This window comes from Physeter macrocephalus, chromosome 9 (assembly GCF_002837175.3).
Source record: "Physeter macrocephalus isolate SW-GA chromosome 9, ASM283717v5, whole genome shotgun sequence".
In the NCBI taxonomy this organism is placed as follows: domain Eukaryota; kingdom Metazoa; phylum Chordata; class Mammalia; order Artiodactyla; family Physeteridae; genus Physeter; species Physeter macrocephalus.
This window is the reverse complement of record NC_041222.1, coordinates 13,415,957-13,430,851: the sequence shown is the minus strand read 5'-3', so window position 1 is coordinate 13,430,851 and position 14,895 is coordinate 13,415,957. Positions and strand designations below refer to the sequence as shown.

The 14,895-nt window shown below is 43.4% G+C and overlaps 2 protein-coding genes across 3 annotated transcripts in view; one reads left to right on the top strand and one right to left on the bottom strand.

Moving 5' to 3' along the window:
• The window catches only part of PTGR1 (prostaglandin reductase 1), a 67,629-nt gene extending 59,954 nt beyond the window's left edge, over positions 1-7,675 (bottom strand). The window contains 1 exon segment of the mRNA XM_055087372.1: positions 7,382-7,675. Coding sequence (XP_054943347.1) covers positions 7,382-7,467 — 86 coding nt within the window. The 5' untranslated portion in view covers positions 7,468-7,675.
• Positions 7,676-7,778: 103 nt separating this feature from the next.
• On the top strand, positions 7,779-14,756 carry GNG10 (G protein subunit gamma 10). Of its 2 annotated transcripts, none has more exons than XM_007112046.4 (3): positions 7,779-7,933; positions 12,344-12,475; positions 13,512-14,756. In XM_007112046.4, the coding sequence occupies exons 1-2, from the start codon at positions 7,853-7,855 to the stop codon at positions 12,467-12,469; spliced, it is 207 nt and encodes a 68-aa protein (XP_007112108.1). In that variant the 5' UTR covers positions 7,779-7,852; the 3' UTR covers positions 12,470-12,475; positions 13,512-14,756. The 2 variants fall into 2 exon arrangements, with proteins under 2 accessions (XP_007112108.1, XP_023982194.1); XM_024126426.3 differs by having other exon boundaries at positions 7,780-7,933; positions 13,509-14,668.
• The last annotated feature ends 139 nt before the right edge of the window (positions 14,757-14,895 follow it).

Here is a 14,895-nt window from a genome sequence, read left to right as displayed (position 1 = left end):
AGGGAGGGTGGGAGGGAGGGTGATGCAAGAGGGAAGAGATATGGGGACATATGTAGATGTATAACTGATTCACTTTGTTGTAAAGGAGAAACTAACACACGATTGTAAAACAGTTATACTCCAATAAAGATGTTAAAAAAAAAAAAATTAGGGGAGGAGTTTGACCAGATTATCACTAAGGCCTTTTGCAGCTCTAAAATTCTGAAATTATATAAAATTTATATTTTTGTAAACTTTAGACGAAAGTGTTTTATGCATCCATTCTTTTTTGGGAGGGTGGAGAAATTACAGTGCTAAATTGTAGGAAGCTGTGCTTCAAACCCCAAATGCCCAACTCTAAACCATAGGTAAATGCCTTTGAAAAGTGCTGTGGTTGCAGTCAGTAACCCGTCCCAGTGAAGATGTTACCACACACGTGCCACACAACAGCATTATCACCTAAGATTAGATGTGGGTACCATATGTTATGCAGACCAGAAAGAAATGGAGGCTCTTGCCCTTCTGTTAAAATTTCAAATAAATTTATGATTAACTGTATTTCAAAAAAACCTAGTGATAAGGAAAAATAGGAAGACTGAATATGTTAGCATTCATAAATGTTGGCTGATAAAAACCATGTATCTTTGGATATTATTTTGCATATATACTAGATTGCTGTATTTCTGTCTTTTTTAATTTTTATTTTTGTCTGCGTTGGGTCTTCATTGCTGCGTGAGGGCTTTTCTCTAGTTGTGGCGAGCGGGGGCTACTCTTCGTTGCAGTGCATGGGCTTCTCATTGTGGTGGCTTCTCCTGTTGCTGAGCACAGGCCCTAGGCGCATGGGCTTCAGTAGTTGTGGCACGCGGGCTCAGTAGTTGTGGCTCACGGGCTCTAGAGCACAAGCTCAGTAGTTGTGGTGCACGGGCTTAGTTGCTCCGCGGCATGTGGGGGTCTTCCCGGACCAGCGCTCGAACCCATGTCCCCTGTATTGGCAGGCGGATTCTTAACCACTGTGCCACCAGGGAAGCCCTTTCTGTCTTTATATAGAAGTCTAATTTCTGGAATTGTTCCTGGCAGCCTGCTCACTTGGTAAAAGTTTGGTTGGTCTTTTGGAATCATGGTCATTGTATGGGTGAGATGAATGGACTCTCCTTAAAGGAAGGACTATGATTCTTTTCTCCCCTTCCCTCAACAAAATGGCTTTATGCTTCAAAATCCTGGAAGAAAGGAAGGGCAATTAGTTGTGTCACAAGTGTCATTCATGTATTTTGGGTATCTTTACTATCTCCATACTCTGCCAATCCCCCACCAAAGAACCAAAAGCTTCTCCATTTCAGAAACACTTGGAGAAGAATCCTGGGTAGGGGATCCCAGAACCCCACTATAGTTAGAAAATTTCTCTTGTGCTTCATTTTAGGGCTATCACCATTTCCTCCTTGCTTGGAATTCAGGGGTTTATAGAGCATAGCTGCTTATTGCTTTCTATTATCACTTCCTATAATTGAGGTCTGTGCTAAAATTACCCTTAGGGTTACTTATATTCATGTCAAATATCCTCACAGCAGTTTCTAAAACTGACCCTTCCCTCACTGGTCTTATTTCTTTATGAATTCTCCAAGTTCTACAAATCCTGGGTTGCAGCTTCATAACACATCTATCAAGTAGGGGCCATGCGTAGAATTTTAAACACTACAAGTGGTATACAGAAATTTAAAATGTTACATGAAAAAATAGTTCAGTTTATAGAATTAACTATTTTAGTACTACTGAATTTATGTTTAGAAAAACAGTAGTTTTATTTCCTTTGAGATTCTTTTTTTTTGAACTGAACTGGCAGGAAACTTTTAACACCCACACCTTGGAAATATTTCCTTGAGTAGAAGCCAACTGCTAAGCTAACATGCAGACAGTATTATGGACCAGTGTGCCAGCCCCATACTGAAAGTTCTGTGGAAATTAAAGAGAAACAGCTTTTATTAGACATTAGTATGAACAGGTCTAGCTACTTAAAGACTTTAAATCAGACATGGTCTCTGTTGAGTTATAATTGTGCAATTGAGACAGATAAATGTTGGTATTGATACAAAATAGTTGTGTACGGATGAATTTCTTTTTCTTTTTTAGCTGCGGCATGCGGACTTCTTAGTTGTGACATGTGAACTCTTAGTTGCAGCATGCATGTGGGATCTCATTCCCCAGCCAGGGATCAAACCCAGACCCCCTGCACTGGGGGCATGGAGTCTTATCCACTGGACCACCAGGGAAGGCCCCAGATGAGTTATAATTAATTTTATTTACAAAGTGTGATACTCTTCACATTTAAATATGGGCTAAGGCCAAACCTAGCCCCTGATAACTAAATAAAATTTGCTAAACAAATTTAACCTTTCTGGTTTCCTCATCTGTGAAATGAGGGGATCTTTTTAGATAATTAGGACTTAAAAATCTATAAGCCTGCAAATTTACATAGGTTTAGGGTCTGAAGGCGATTAGATTGCCTGCAACTGAGAAATGTTATGAGTATTTAAGTAAAAAGCCTATATAATTTGTCATAAACTTTAATCAGTTTCTTAACGGATTCAGAGTATCCTTGACAATTATGTATGGATTGGATCACATAGTCTTAGAGCAGTGACGGACGTATGGGATTTCCTACAGACTCCTCCCCAGTTTCATTAGGGGATGAAGAAACTTCCTCCCATTTGACAGTCTCCTTTTATAACCTCAAGAAGAGTGATCAGGATGCAGGGGAATGGCTCAGGCTTTGCAGCCGGATAGACCAAAGTTTGGTTCCTGGCTCTGCAACGAATAGTTTGACTTTGGGCAGGTTAACCTCTGAACCCCATTTTTCGTCTCTAATAGTTAGTAGGGATACTAACTACTTCACAGGATTATCATGAGAATTAAATAAGATGGGGTAAAATGGCTGGCATATATTAATGCTTCAGAGGGAATAGGAAAGTCTCATTTGTTAAAATCCATGGTAATAGAGTGTTTAGTGATGATTACAAACCCGTTGTTTCTTTAATATTTAAATAGGTATTTGAACCCCTTACTTTGTGCAGAGTATAGAGTGAAAAAGTGATGCTCCTTAGGATTGGAATTGTGTGTCTTAAAAGCAGCCGCCTGCCCCTTGTTGTACCCTGGGGTACAAGGTGAAGCAGCTGAGATGACAACTCAGGAAAGAAAGAACTTTCAGAGCAAATAGAATAATCTGCTACTCACTAGTTCAAGGCCTACATTTACAGAAGGGACACTTCCAGTGAGATACAGAGGCATGCCTGGAATGGCTGCTCAAAAGAACATCAAGTAGCCCTAAGTCACACTGCCTCTCAAAGTCTCAAGTAGCCTGTAAAAATCTCTCCAGAGAAGCTGAATCCACACACCTGTTGGTGAATCTTTCACTCCTGAGTCATTAAGTTCTAAAAATAATGCAATGGGTAGAAGGAAGTGAGATTTTTTTGGTACATTATACTGTGTCACATTAAATATAGTTGTTAATGTGTTTCCCTGTTTCCTTTTTAGAAAACTGAAGGTAGCAGAAACACCTTCCCATTTTATCATTATTTTTATGGAGAAGAGTCATTTAAAGCTGCTTTTCTGGAAAAATAACCTACAGTTAGTAAAAGGGTGACAAAATACATGTCAGGAATGAAGAATTACAGATCACAACAGGGAAACAAATGAAATGTTTGTCTTTACAAGGACACTGACATTTCTCAAAAGTACTGAGACTCTTAGAAACGGTGGAAATTTATAAGTTTTTATCTTAACCAAGAAAAAAATGTGTAACAAATTCTCTAAAATAATATACTGGTGATCTGTGCATTTTAGCTGGGGTGAGGAGGAAAGGATACTCTGTCCCCATGCCTCACCTTTCAGAGCTCTGGAAATAACTGCATCTGTGGGGACAGACTCTAGTCCTCCAGGTGAGCAGTGACTTCTCTTGAAAGCTAAAATGGAAGTTCTTTTCCTCCCACTTTGTGTGATACTAGGCAAGTCACTTTTCTTAGTGGGCCTTAGTTTCCTCGTCTCTAAAATTGGGAATGGATTACCTTATCTGAAGGTCTCTTTCCACTCTGAAGTTCCATGATGCAAAAATAATGGATGAGAAGACATTTTGGTGACGTATAAAGCAAAGCACAGATGGTCAGCCCTCCGTTACAAGTGGCACCTAGCCTGCCTGTCCATGGATCACTGCAGGAGGCTGGATGCTAAAACCTGGCTGTTTCTTTCAAAGCCAGAGCACTTCTCTCCAAGAAAAGCACAATCATACAGCAGCAAGCAGGGTGGTGGGTGTGATCGGGCATGAAGGAGGGAGATGGGGCACACTCCTAGACCTTTTCTGCTACCTCATGGCTGACACACAAGTATCACCTTGGGTGTTCCCTTACCGTGGGCAACCCCAAAGCCCCCTTTTCTAACTAGAGATCATTTCATTTCTTCAGCTACCATTAGGTTGTGCAGATGTCTCCCACATCAACATCTGCCACTAAACATTTTCAGCAGCCTAGAGGCACGAAGCAGTACAGTTGAAGACTTACTTTCTCCTAAGCCAAACTCATCCTTATTCTTCGCTCCTACCTTCAAACCTAGTCCTGTTTCCTAATTTCTGTTACAGGCATCAGATCTCACCTATTCTCTGCTTCAGAAGACTCTGCCCACTTTCCTTTGCATTTCATAACTACAATGAAGTCCTACTGATTTAGTGTCTTGAATTTGTTCTCCATCCCACCTTCACAGTGCTCTCTAGGGCTTCAATCCCGCCACTCCACCAAAAAGACAAAACTACTACTGAAGTCATCTTGTCTCCCCAGCTTCAGTTCATTTTCTATCCTCATCCCAGATAAATATTCCTAAAATGTCTTACCATGTGGCTACCCTGCTGTTTCCCGCAAACTCCTGTTTCTTATGAGGTTTTCTGTGACTTTTCTGTTACTCACTAGAGACTTCTTTTATTCATTAACTAATTCATTCCACGTGTGCATGGCCTCCTGTTCTCCCTGCTTTCCCCCTTCCTTTCTGCCATCTGCAGGACACATGTTTCCAAGGTCTAGGTCTCACCATCTAAGATGAGTTTTTCCTGATCCTTCCAGTCTATATCTTTGCTCTGAGTTCTTTGCCTCATCTTTGTGACACACAACTTTTCTATTCTGTCACCAACTTAGTCACGTTTCTAACGTGTACTTCCATGTTTTGACAAGAATATACATTCTTTGTGGTGAGGGAGCCCACGGGAGAGGGCTTTAAAATTTGCAAATCTGCTCTTGTCATGAAATAAGAAAAACTCTTTAACACCTCAAAGATTGAACACATAGCTCACAAAAGGAATAGAAGAAATGTTCAGCCTCAACAGTTAAGACATCTAAAAGACTTAAGACACCATTTTTCATCTATTAGGTTTTTAGAGATAAAGAACCACAATACAGAACTGTGAGGGTGCAGAGAAACAGGCAGCCTTCTGGTGGGAATAGCAATTGCTACCACCTTCTGGAGGATAAAGAAGGGAAAAGTTTTAAAAACTGTTTTATATTCTTTGATCCACTAATTCCACTTTTAGGAATGCATCATAAGGAAATAAAAAACATACACAAAGCTGTATGTTTAAGGTGGCCACCACAGTGTTAAATAATAGGGCAATAGGTAAATAAATTATGACCCAGTTGTACAATGGAATATCATGCAGTCATCAAAAATAATACTTGAAGAGCAGATCTTTTTTTTTGACTCCCCCTGGCCCCCTTCTAGTATCAGCATCCTGGTTTTCCTTTAAGGAACTGATCTTCCCCTTTCAGTCCATATGGTTTGGGTGGGTGTCTTAGTTTGGGTTCCCCAGAGAAACAGACTCTGAGATGGAGGTTTTCATGCAGAAAGTCTGCTGGGGAGTGTCAAGATCAACACCTGTAGGGTGGTCCAGGAAGTGGGGATTAGGCAGAGGCAGGAAATGAACTGTGAGGCAGCTGCCATAAAGGACTCAGATGACCCCAGGGGGAGCTCTGAGCTGCCATCATCCTTCACTGCTGTGCCAGCTTGGGGCAAGGGAGTTGGGGTGCAGATCTTATGCATCCCACACATCCGTCATTGGATGAGAGATGACCCTGGGAGGGGTGGCTCTCCGGCTAAGGGCAGTTTCCAGAAGGACTCAGCTGGGAGGCATCAGCTGCTGCTACTCCCGGCAGGTGGGGCAATGAATGCCTTGGTCCTAAATGGGAAGTCGGGTGGCACACCACAGGGCCCCCTAGAGGTGGGGCTGACCCCAGCCCACATCCTGCTCTCGGCCAGGGGCAGCTAATCCGGGCATTCCAACACCACACAAACCCTTGCCTTCAAATAGACTGGTTCAGGGGTGGACACATGACTTCATAAGGTCAGTGAGGTCCATTATGGGGATTTTTGCTGCAGCAATTAGAAAGACATAGGCTGGGGCAATAAAAGCATGAAACTTTCCTTCGCAGCACTAGAGGGAGTCTATTTATCATTGAAAAAAACAAGGCCAACACTCAGAAAAAGCAGAGCCAAGAGATGGAGAATGAGAGCCCTACAGCTATTATTTGGTCAATTAAACCCATTACTTTAAAGTCCTTAGGCTTTTCAGTTACACAAGCCAGTGTATTACCTTTTTGCATTACTCAATTTAAGTGGGTTCTAACAAATACAATGGCGCACAAGTATAATAAGGAAATATTCATAATACATTAAGCGGAAAACAAAATCAACAAAAACCACACGTTTGGGTCTTCCCTGGTGGCTCAGTGGTTAAGAATCCGCCTGCCAATGCAGGGGACACGGGTTCGAGCCCTGCTCCGGGAAGATCCCACATGCCCGCGGAACAACTAAGCCCGTACGCCACAACTACTGAGCCTGTGCTCTAGAGCCGGTGAGCAGCAACTACTGAGCCCACGTGCCACAACTACTGACGCCCACATGCCTCGAGCCTGTGCTCCACAACAAAGGCAAGCCACAGCAATGAGAAGCCCACGCACCACAATGAAGAGTAGCAATCACTCTCTGCAACTAGAGAAAGCCCTCGTGCAGCAACGAAGACCCAACGCAGCCAAAAATAAATAATAAAATAAAATTAATTAATTTAAAAAAAACCCCCAAAACCACACATTTTACATATAGTAATGATGCCACTTTTGTGAAACAAACTAATGTCCACTATAAAAAAAATGCAGCACAACAGAAACAATGGTTACAGTTGAACGGCGAGACGGGAGTGAGGGGGGCTGAATTTAATTTTCTCCTGTATGTTCTGCAAAGATGTCAGGGTCTGCGATTTTACTCTGCTTACTTTACTGACTCTGCCGGGTCAACCGCTAGGATTCCCCTCACACAGTCACAGGCTAACGCAGAAACCTGTTTCTGTTGCATGGAAACCCCATCGACAGTCTTCACCTACCCGAGGATAACTCCCTCGCAGGGCTTCGAAGCCTTCACACGTGGCCCCTTATTTCTGCCACTCGCTCCACGCCTTGCTCCATCCATACGCAGTCAAAGTTCCGAGTCTCCAGGACAGCGTCTTCGCCTTTTCCATCCCCCACACCCACTCCTGCTCCTCCTAGGAGCTTCGATGTGTAGGTGGGCGCCCTGTGTGGGCCCCGCGACGCGGCTCGGGGGACAGGGGTAGACGCAGGCGCCCTCCCTGCTTAGAACGCAGAGTGAGGTGTCAGTCAGCTCGGGACCCCAAGGTGTCGCTTACCTGTTGCGTCTGCCACTGAGGGGAGCGGCTGCCGGGCGAGGCCGGAAGCAGCCGGCGGGCGGCGGGGCAGGCGCAGCGGCTTCCCCGCCCCGGGGCGGTGCCGGGCCTCGGGGCCTCGCGTCTCCGCCCGCCCACCGGCTCGCTCACTCGCTCAGAGCCCAGGCCGCCGCCATGTCTTCCGGGGCCAGCGTAAGCGCCCTGCAGCGCCTGGTGGAGCAGCTCAAGTTGGAGGCCGGCGTGGAGAGGATCAAGGTGAGGCCCGCGCCGGCGCCTGGCGTCGGGGTGCGGAGACCGCCCGGCCGTCCGCGGGCCTGGGAGGAGGACACCGCGCCCGGGCGGACAGCTGCGGGGCCGGCCCGAGCGCGAGCCGGGTGGCCGGACGCGGTGGGCGGCCCTGAGGACGGCGCCCGACCAGGCTCGCGGCTCGGCCTCGGGCGGTGGGAGTCCGCGCAGGGACGGGCCCGGACCCCGGCGCCCGGGAGAAACGCACCTGTCCCCGCGAGGGCGGTCCGGGGCCGAGAGCCCCGGCGCGGTCACGTTTCAGTGATGGGGACAATGACTCGGGGTGCCCGACGGACGCGAGGACACCAGGAATGCGGGCGACGTGCTGGTGGCTCCCCCGGACTTGGCTGGTGCGGGAGGATGGGGTCCAGAGCTGCGGAGGAGACTGAATGGATGGGCCTCGGTGATGGGTTGATAGGATGAGGGGGGAGGAGGGCGCTGCTCGGGTTTCTGGCCTGGTGACAGCATGGATGGCGTTGCCATTCGCTACGGTAGGAAGGAGAGATGATGCGTAAGTTTCGGATACGTGGACTTTGAGGGGATGCCCGGGAGGTGTTTGACTACTTGGGCCGAAGCTCAGAGAACGAGGCTGAAAGAACGTATGGGAGTGAAAACTGTAGGAAGTGACCAGAGCGTGGAACCCAGGGACCCGCCGAAAGAGATGGCCGCGAGAAGGGAAGCAAGGGAAAGCAAGGGTACTGAAGCGAGGAAGGAGGGTTTTTCACAATTCTGGGGCTTAGTCAACGTGTCCAATGTTTAGTTGATTAAAAAGCATCTGATGTGTAATTGTGTTTACCAACTAGTATATAGCATTATTTGTAGAATGTGTGTGTGAATGAATGGGACACTGCTGCGATAGTCTGTGGACCTCAATAGTGCCTTTTCTTTGTACCAGGCCCTATTCTAGGTACTGAGAATACGTCATTCTAGTGGGGAAGATAAACAATAAACACACTAACCAATAAATAAAATAATTTCAGAGAGTAATTGATGTAATTGATTCTAAAACAAGGTAGAGAGAGAGCTGTGGAATGTAGGAGAGGTTTCAGTGACATATGTAGTAGTAGATGCTGAATCTAGATTGTAATAGGATAGAAAGACTTTTTTGAAAAAAAAATTGGTTTTAAAGAGGAAACCTTTTTTTTTTAAATTTAGGAAATGAAAAGCTGTATTTTGAGGTTGAGAGGAAGGAACACACTGTCTTTTTAGGTCGAGGGGGAGAAACAAATGGAGAAGGAGAACTGGAGGTAGAGACAGGTAGTCTGTCTAAGGGGGTCTGGGGTTGGAGGGGCACCTTCTGAGACAGGAAGAAAGATATGTGTTAACATAGATGTTTCCAGATAAGGTCTTAAGACCTTGTATGATGACAATTTTCTTTGTGAAATAGGAGGCCAAGTTTTCTTTTAAGGCAGAAAAAAGGGAACTTACGGTGTCACAAGCGCTGAGGATGAGGGAGAGAGTGCTGTTGGGAATGGGAGAGGACCCCCGAGCAGGCACAATCATAGACAGCCTGTGATTCTGAAGACCCAGCTACTGTGAGGTTGATTGTCCTACTTTTTTTTTTTTTTTTTTTTTTTTTGTCTCCAGCAGTATTTGGCTGCCCAGGAATCTGAGTGCCCAAGGTGAATGGTAGTTGATCCAAGTAGTGGGTTAGCGGGGGAGTTTTGCCAGAAAGATAGAAGTGGGAGTGGAGAGCAAGGAATTTGAGGGTCTGGCCGGTAAGAGGCTGAACCCAGGCTGACTGGAGAAGGAACAGAGCCAGCCTCCCTGTGATGGGCCAGACAAAAAAGGAAGAGATGTTCCCCCTGAGGTCAAAGAGCAGGTGTAGTGAGGAGAAGGGAAGCAGTACCCTGGATGGGCAGGAGAGATTGTGATCGGAAGGCAGGATGTTGGAGTGTGAAATTACAGATGTGGAACAGTTACAGGTGTTGGCTGTAACTACTGCCGTTGAGGAGAAGGCTGTTTGAAGAGAGCTCAGGGAAATGAAACTAGGGTTGTTGGAAATGTTTAAGATGATGTGGGGACCTGAAGTGGAAAGAAAAACTGTGAGCCAGATGCCTACCTACCCTGTGAAGTAGCTGGGGAAGGTATTCTTATCTACATTTAAAAAGTAGTTACAGGTGATGAAACTGAGACACAGAGAAGTCAAGTGAATAGCTCAAAGTCACACAGATAATAAGCTTATTTGCGGGGTGTCCTCATGGGAGTATGGTTTGGGGTGCTTGGCAGGGCTTTTCTCAGGCAGCACCTTAGGGAGTCACAACCTTCCAGGGTCTGGTTTGACTCATTTCAGGGCTCAGTGACGGATGGATGTTCTCAGCACACCCGGAGACGTCTTGTCTTTCACAGACTTGCTAACTGGTAAATAAACCAGAATACCAGTTTCTTAGCATATGATGGAGGGCACCCCTTCCCAATGCTTCAATGCTCAGTATCCTTCCAAGGACCCCTTCTTTGCTTTGGAGAAGTCTCTCAGAAGTTGATGGGTCAGCCTGGGCTCAAACCAAGGAAAGTCATATGATTTGGGTAGGGATTATCCCACCTCCATTGGGAGGATACAACTTCTAAGGGTTTGGGCTTGTATTCTCCCAGGCCAGAGTTTCTTTCCCTTGAAAGTGCTAGAGAAATGCTGACCACTTTACTCTTCTCTCATTTGCTTTGCATATCCCCCACCTTAACTTTTTGACCATGTTCTTTAGGCTAGGGTGCAGTTAGTCCCATTTCTCTGGGAGTCCTGGGAGACAGTCTCTTTCCACCCATCATGTGTGGAGTTCACTTGTTCCCTCTGAAGCTGAGATAATAAGCATGAGCATAATTGGTTCCAAATTTCTTTTGAATTAATAACATATATATATAAAATCAGTAATTCCAATTATAATTAACATGAAAATGTCAGAACTTCTGTTGAGGGAAAGGCAAGCTTAAACATTAGTTTGGCAATATTATATTACATGTTTATATGATATAAAGTAAACTGTTATTACATTAATGAAACTAAAATTCCTAAAGCATTCTAGAAACTAGATAGTAACTGACACCTAAGGAATTGATTTTTTCAGTTATTTGGAAGCTTGGAAAATTAACACAAATTAATAGTAATACTTGAAAAGCAATTGGAACATTTTTGTACAATATGGGTGAGATTTTATACAAAACACTTTCAGTACAAGAAAAATGGAAAGCAAGGAAAGCCTCCAAGTACAAATATGCATCAAATGGAGGCTAAGAAGAAAGGCAGAATAAAATTGTGTCAATGCTGCCTAATACACTTCTTCAAAACTTAGTGGTTTAAAACAACCTTTATAAACTCGCAATTCTTGGATCAACAGTTTAAGCTGTGCTCAGCTGTATAGTTCTGCTGGTCTTTGCTGGGCTCTCTGTGCATCTGCCATCAAATGGAGGGTTGGCTGATGGCTGGATGATCTAGGATGGCCTCACTTATATGTCTGGAGGTTGGTAGGCAGGTGGCTGGGGTTTGGCTGACTGGTTCTCCTCCACAAGACCTCCAGTAGGCTAGCTTGGGCTCATTTGATGGTGGTCTTACGGTTGCAACCATAGCAAGAGAAGTAGCTGCAAAGGCTTTTGAGGCCTAAGCTTGGAACTTGCCCATTATTTCTGCCATTGTCCTGGTCAAAGTAAGTTTCAAGGGCAGCCCAGATTCAAGGGGTGGATAAAGACTTTACTTCTTGGTGGTAGGAGCTGCAAAATATTGTGACTGTTTCTGCTGTCTGCCACAAATGATTGCTAACTAGTGTCAGTACTATTCTAAGTGCTTTACGTGCATTAACTCATTTAATTATTACATCAACTCAGGGAGGTAGGCACTGTTACTAAATACATTTCACAGATGAGAAAACAGGTACTGAGAAGTTAAATAACTTGTCCAGCGACTGCACTGTTAACCAATAAGCTGTTCTGCTTCAAAAACAAGATGGAGGGACCTCGTCACTTGTTTCGAGCAGACCAGATAAGGCTCCATCCAGCCTTGTAAACATTAAAATAGTCTGTTCACATGGCAGACCTGGATATATCAATGCATGCTTTATAAGTGATAATTTGTACAGGGCACACTAGGATAAGCTATTTCTTTACAAATTCAGTCTCAAAACTAGGATTCTAAATGGATAAAAGATACGGCTTTATCTTTCCTTTGTTGAGTAAGCCACTAAACCAAAAATACCCTAAATCAAGGTTATAGAAATTGTAACTTTTCCTCTTTGGAGTTCAATTATTAGAACTTTCAGCAAAAAAGACTCTTGGAGGTTGTACAAAGTATGACCTTTGTCAGGTTGTATGATCATTTTTCAGAGTCTCAAGTGACTGCTGGATGGATCTGGCTGTGAGCAGCGTGTCAAGCTCTTGTTTGTCCCTTTGTTTCAGGTCTCTCAGGCGGCGGCAGAGCTTCAACAGTACTGCATGCAGAATGCCTGCAAGGACGCCCTGCTGGTAGGTGTTCCAGCCGGAAGCAACCCCTTTCGGGAGCCCAGATCCTGTGCTTTACTCTGAAGACTGGTGAGTAATGATACACCAGGCCGTCTTGGGGCCATGGCATTATCATGGGGCTTCCCAAAGGACTTGGGCACCTGAGTTTTAAATATCTACTGTTCTTGGGGGAATTAAAATAAACCCACCAAAATGTACAACTTTCCCTGAAGGGTGACTCTAATCTGCCTGCTTGTGGAATACATCTAATTAGAAGAGTCTCAATGCTCTTTGCACTAACTCATGAGATGCTAATATCCTTATGTACTTGAGCTTTTGAACTGAGCTGGCCAATAATAATTTCTTGACCTCAATACCATCTTCTCTGTCCTTACACCATCCTGGAGTTGTGATTTGTTGCTTGGTGCTATCAACTGACTTGTTACTCTTGGGACTAAGGACTCCCCAGAGGAGACTTGGTCCTATCACCAGCTGTGATTTCTTTCCTAGAAGCTTTCAGAATGTATTTCTGTGTTTTAATGGAGGAAGAAATGGAGTAACTGGGGAAAGTGAGTAGGGTTAAAAGAACCTTAAAAATTTATTCTTGAAATGAAAACACCTCTTTGGTGGCCTGTAATAAATTTCCTGGGTTCTAGTGTGTTGTGTGGGGTCTCGTTCACATTTTCACTGTTTTTTTTGGAGGCGGGGGAGCAGGTCAGGGCATAAATTATTAGAGTCTTTTGGGGGCAATATATTTCAAATTACATGTTCTAAGGGGTGTTTATACAAGAAGTAATCATCTTAGGTCTTTTTTCATATACTTGAAAAGGAAATTATTCACATTAACAAGAAGGAAGTAATCATACTATCAGATACTATTGTACCTATTAATGGAAAATGTCCACATGTATGGTATTAAAATAATAGTCTTATGCTGGCATAGCATTTTTCTTTTTACAGAGCACTTTCATGGGTCCTACTCATTCAATGGTGTAGTTTGGATTTTCTGGTATTAACATGTTGCTTTCTTCTTTGAGAACCCTAAAGTGACCTATGAAATGATGACTAGTTAATTTTATGTATAAATCTTACTAAGTGAAAGCCTACCAAATTCTCTTTCCAGTAGGGAAGAAGTCCGCTGAGGAATGCTTTCAAGCACCAAGTGATGAATGACTGCCTCTAAATCTCAAGAACACACTTCTCCAGCCAAATGACTTTTAGATATTTCACAGGACCTTTCCTGAGGCCTGGTCCTTTAGCCAAAATTCTATGGAAATTTATGAGTTTCTACTCAAGGAAACTGGGTGAAGGAGTAGATTTTAAATAATAATGGCCTGGTTCTTTGCTGAAGTGCTTTATACTTAAACAAAAACCTTACCACCAAATATACCAAAATACACCTCTTTCACTAAGTGAATTACTAGTGTTTCTATACCTGGAATGTTACATATGTTTTATTTACTAGATGTTTACATTTTGGGAAGGAAAACAGTATTGTTTGTTAAAAAAATTAAATATTTGTAATTTGTTGTTCCCGACTAAGATTTTTATACCGTAACAAAATTTGTTCTTTTCTCATGAATTTATAATTTCTAAATGAAGACAAGCAAATATAAAATTGGGGGAAGAATGGGCTTTATTAATCAAATGATGTCTTGATTTTTCTAAATGAGAAGATTGTTTTATTTTTAACACTAAATATGGGAGCTGTTTCTTAGCAAACTTGTTTGAAAGGATTAATGTTGTGTTGTGTATTAGATTGCCCCATCCAGTATATGAAGCAGATTTGATCTTTGTCTTCTTAAGTTCCTCTATTTTATAATGGTGGTTTTACTTAAAAAAATGTTTTAAATGTGATCTATGGAATATTGCAAATGATTAAAGAAAAAAGTGGGGCTTCCCTGGTGGTGCAGTGGTTGAGAGTCCACCTGCCGATGCAGGGACATGGGTTCGTGCCCCAATCCGGGAGGATCCCGCATGCCGCAGAGCGGCTGGGCCCGTGAGCCATGGCTGCTGAGCCTGCGTGTCCGGAGCCTGTGCTCCGCAACGGGAGAGGCCACAGCAGTGAGAGGCCCGCGTATTGCAAAAAAAAAAAAAAAAAAAGTGATGTGAAAATATTACAACCTAAATGAATTCTCAGTGTCACAAGTGTTTTACTTTGATGATGTGCCTTTGACTTAATTTGGGACACTTAAAAGAATACTTTATATGTCTTTGTTATAATCTTTGAAGAGCTTGGAAATAAAATTTCTGCTTAATTTCTGCTAATGCCAGCAAAATTTTGTGTCTGATTTTGTTTTAAGGCTTCATAGATTTTGTTTGCTTGTGAGATTGAGTGCTGGAAGTGGGAGGTGAAATTTTTGTTTACAAGCCCTCATAGAATTTTGTGAAAAATAGATATATGTATAACATGCAGAAATATCTCAATTACTGGCAACATTTGCTCTTTGAAATAGCTATGTATAAATCCATAAATAAATAAATGAGAATATATTTGAACATAAGTAGTG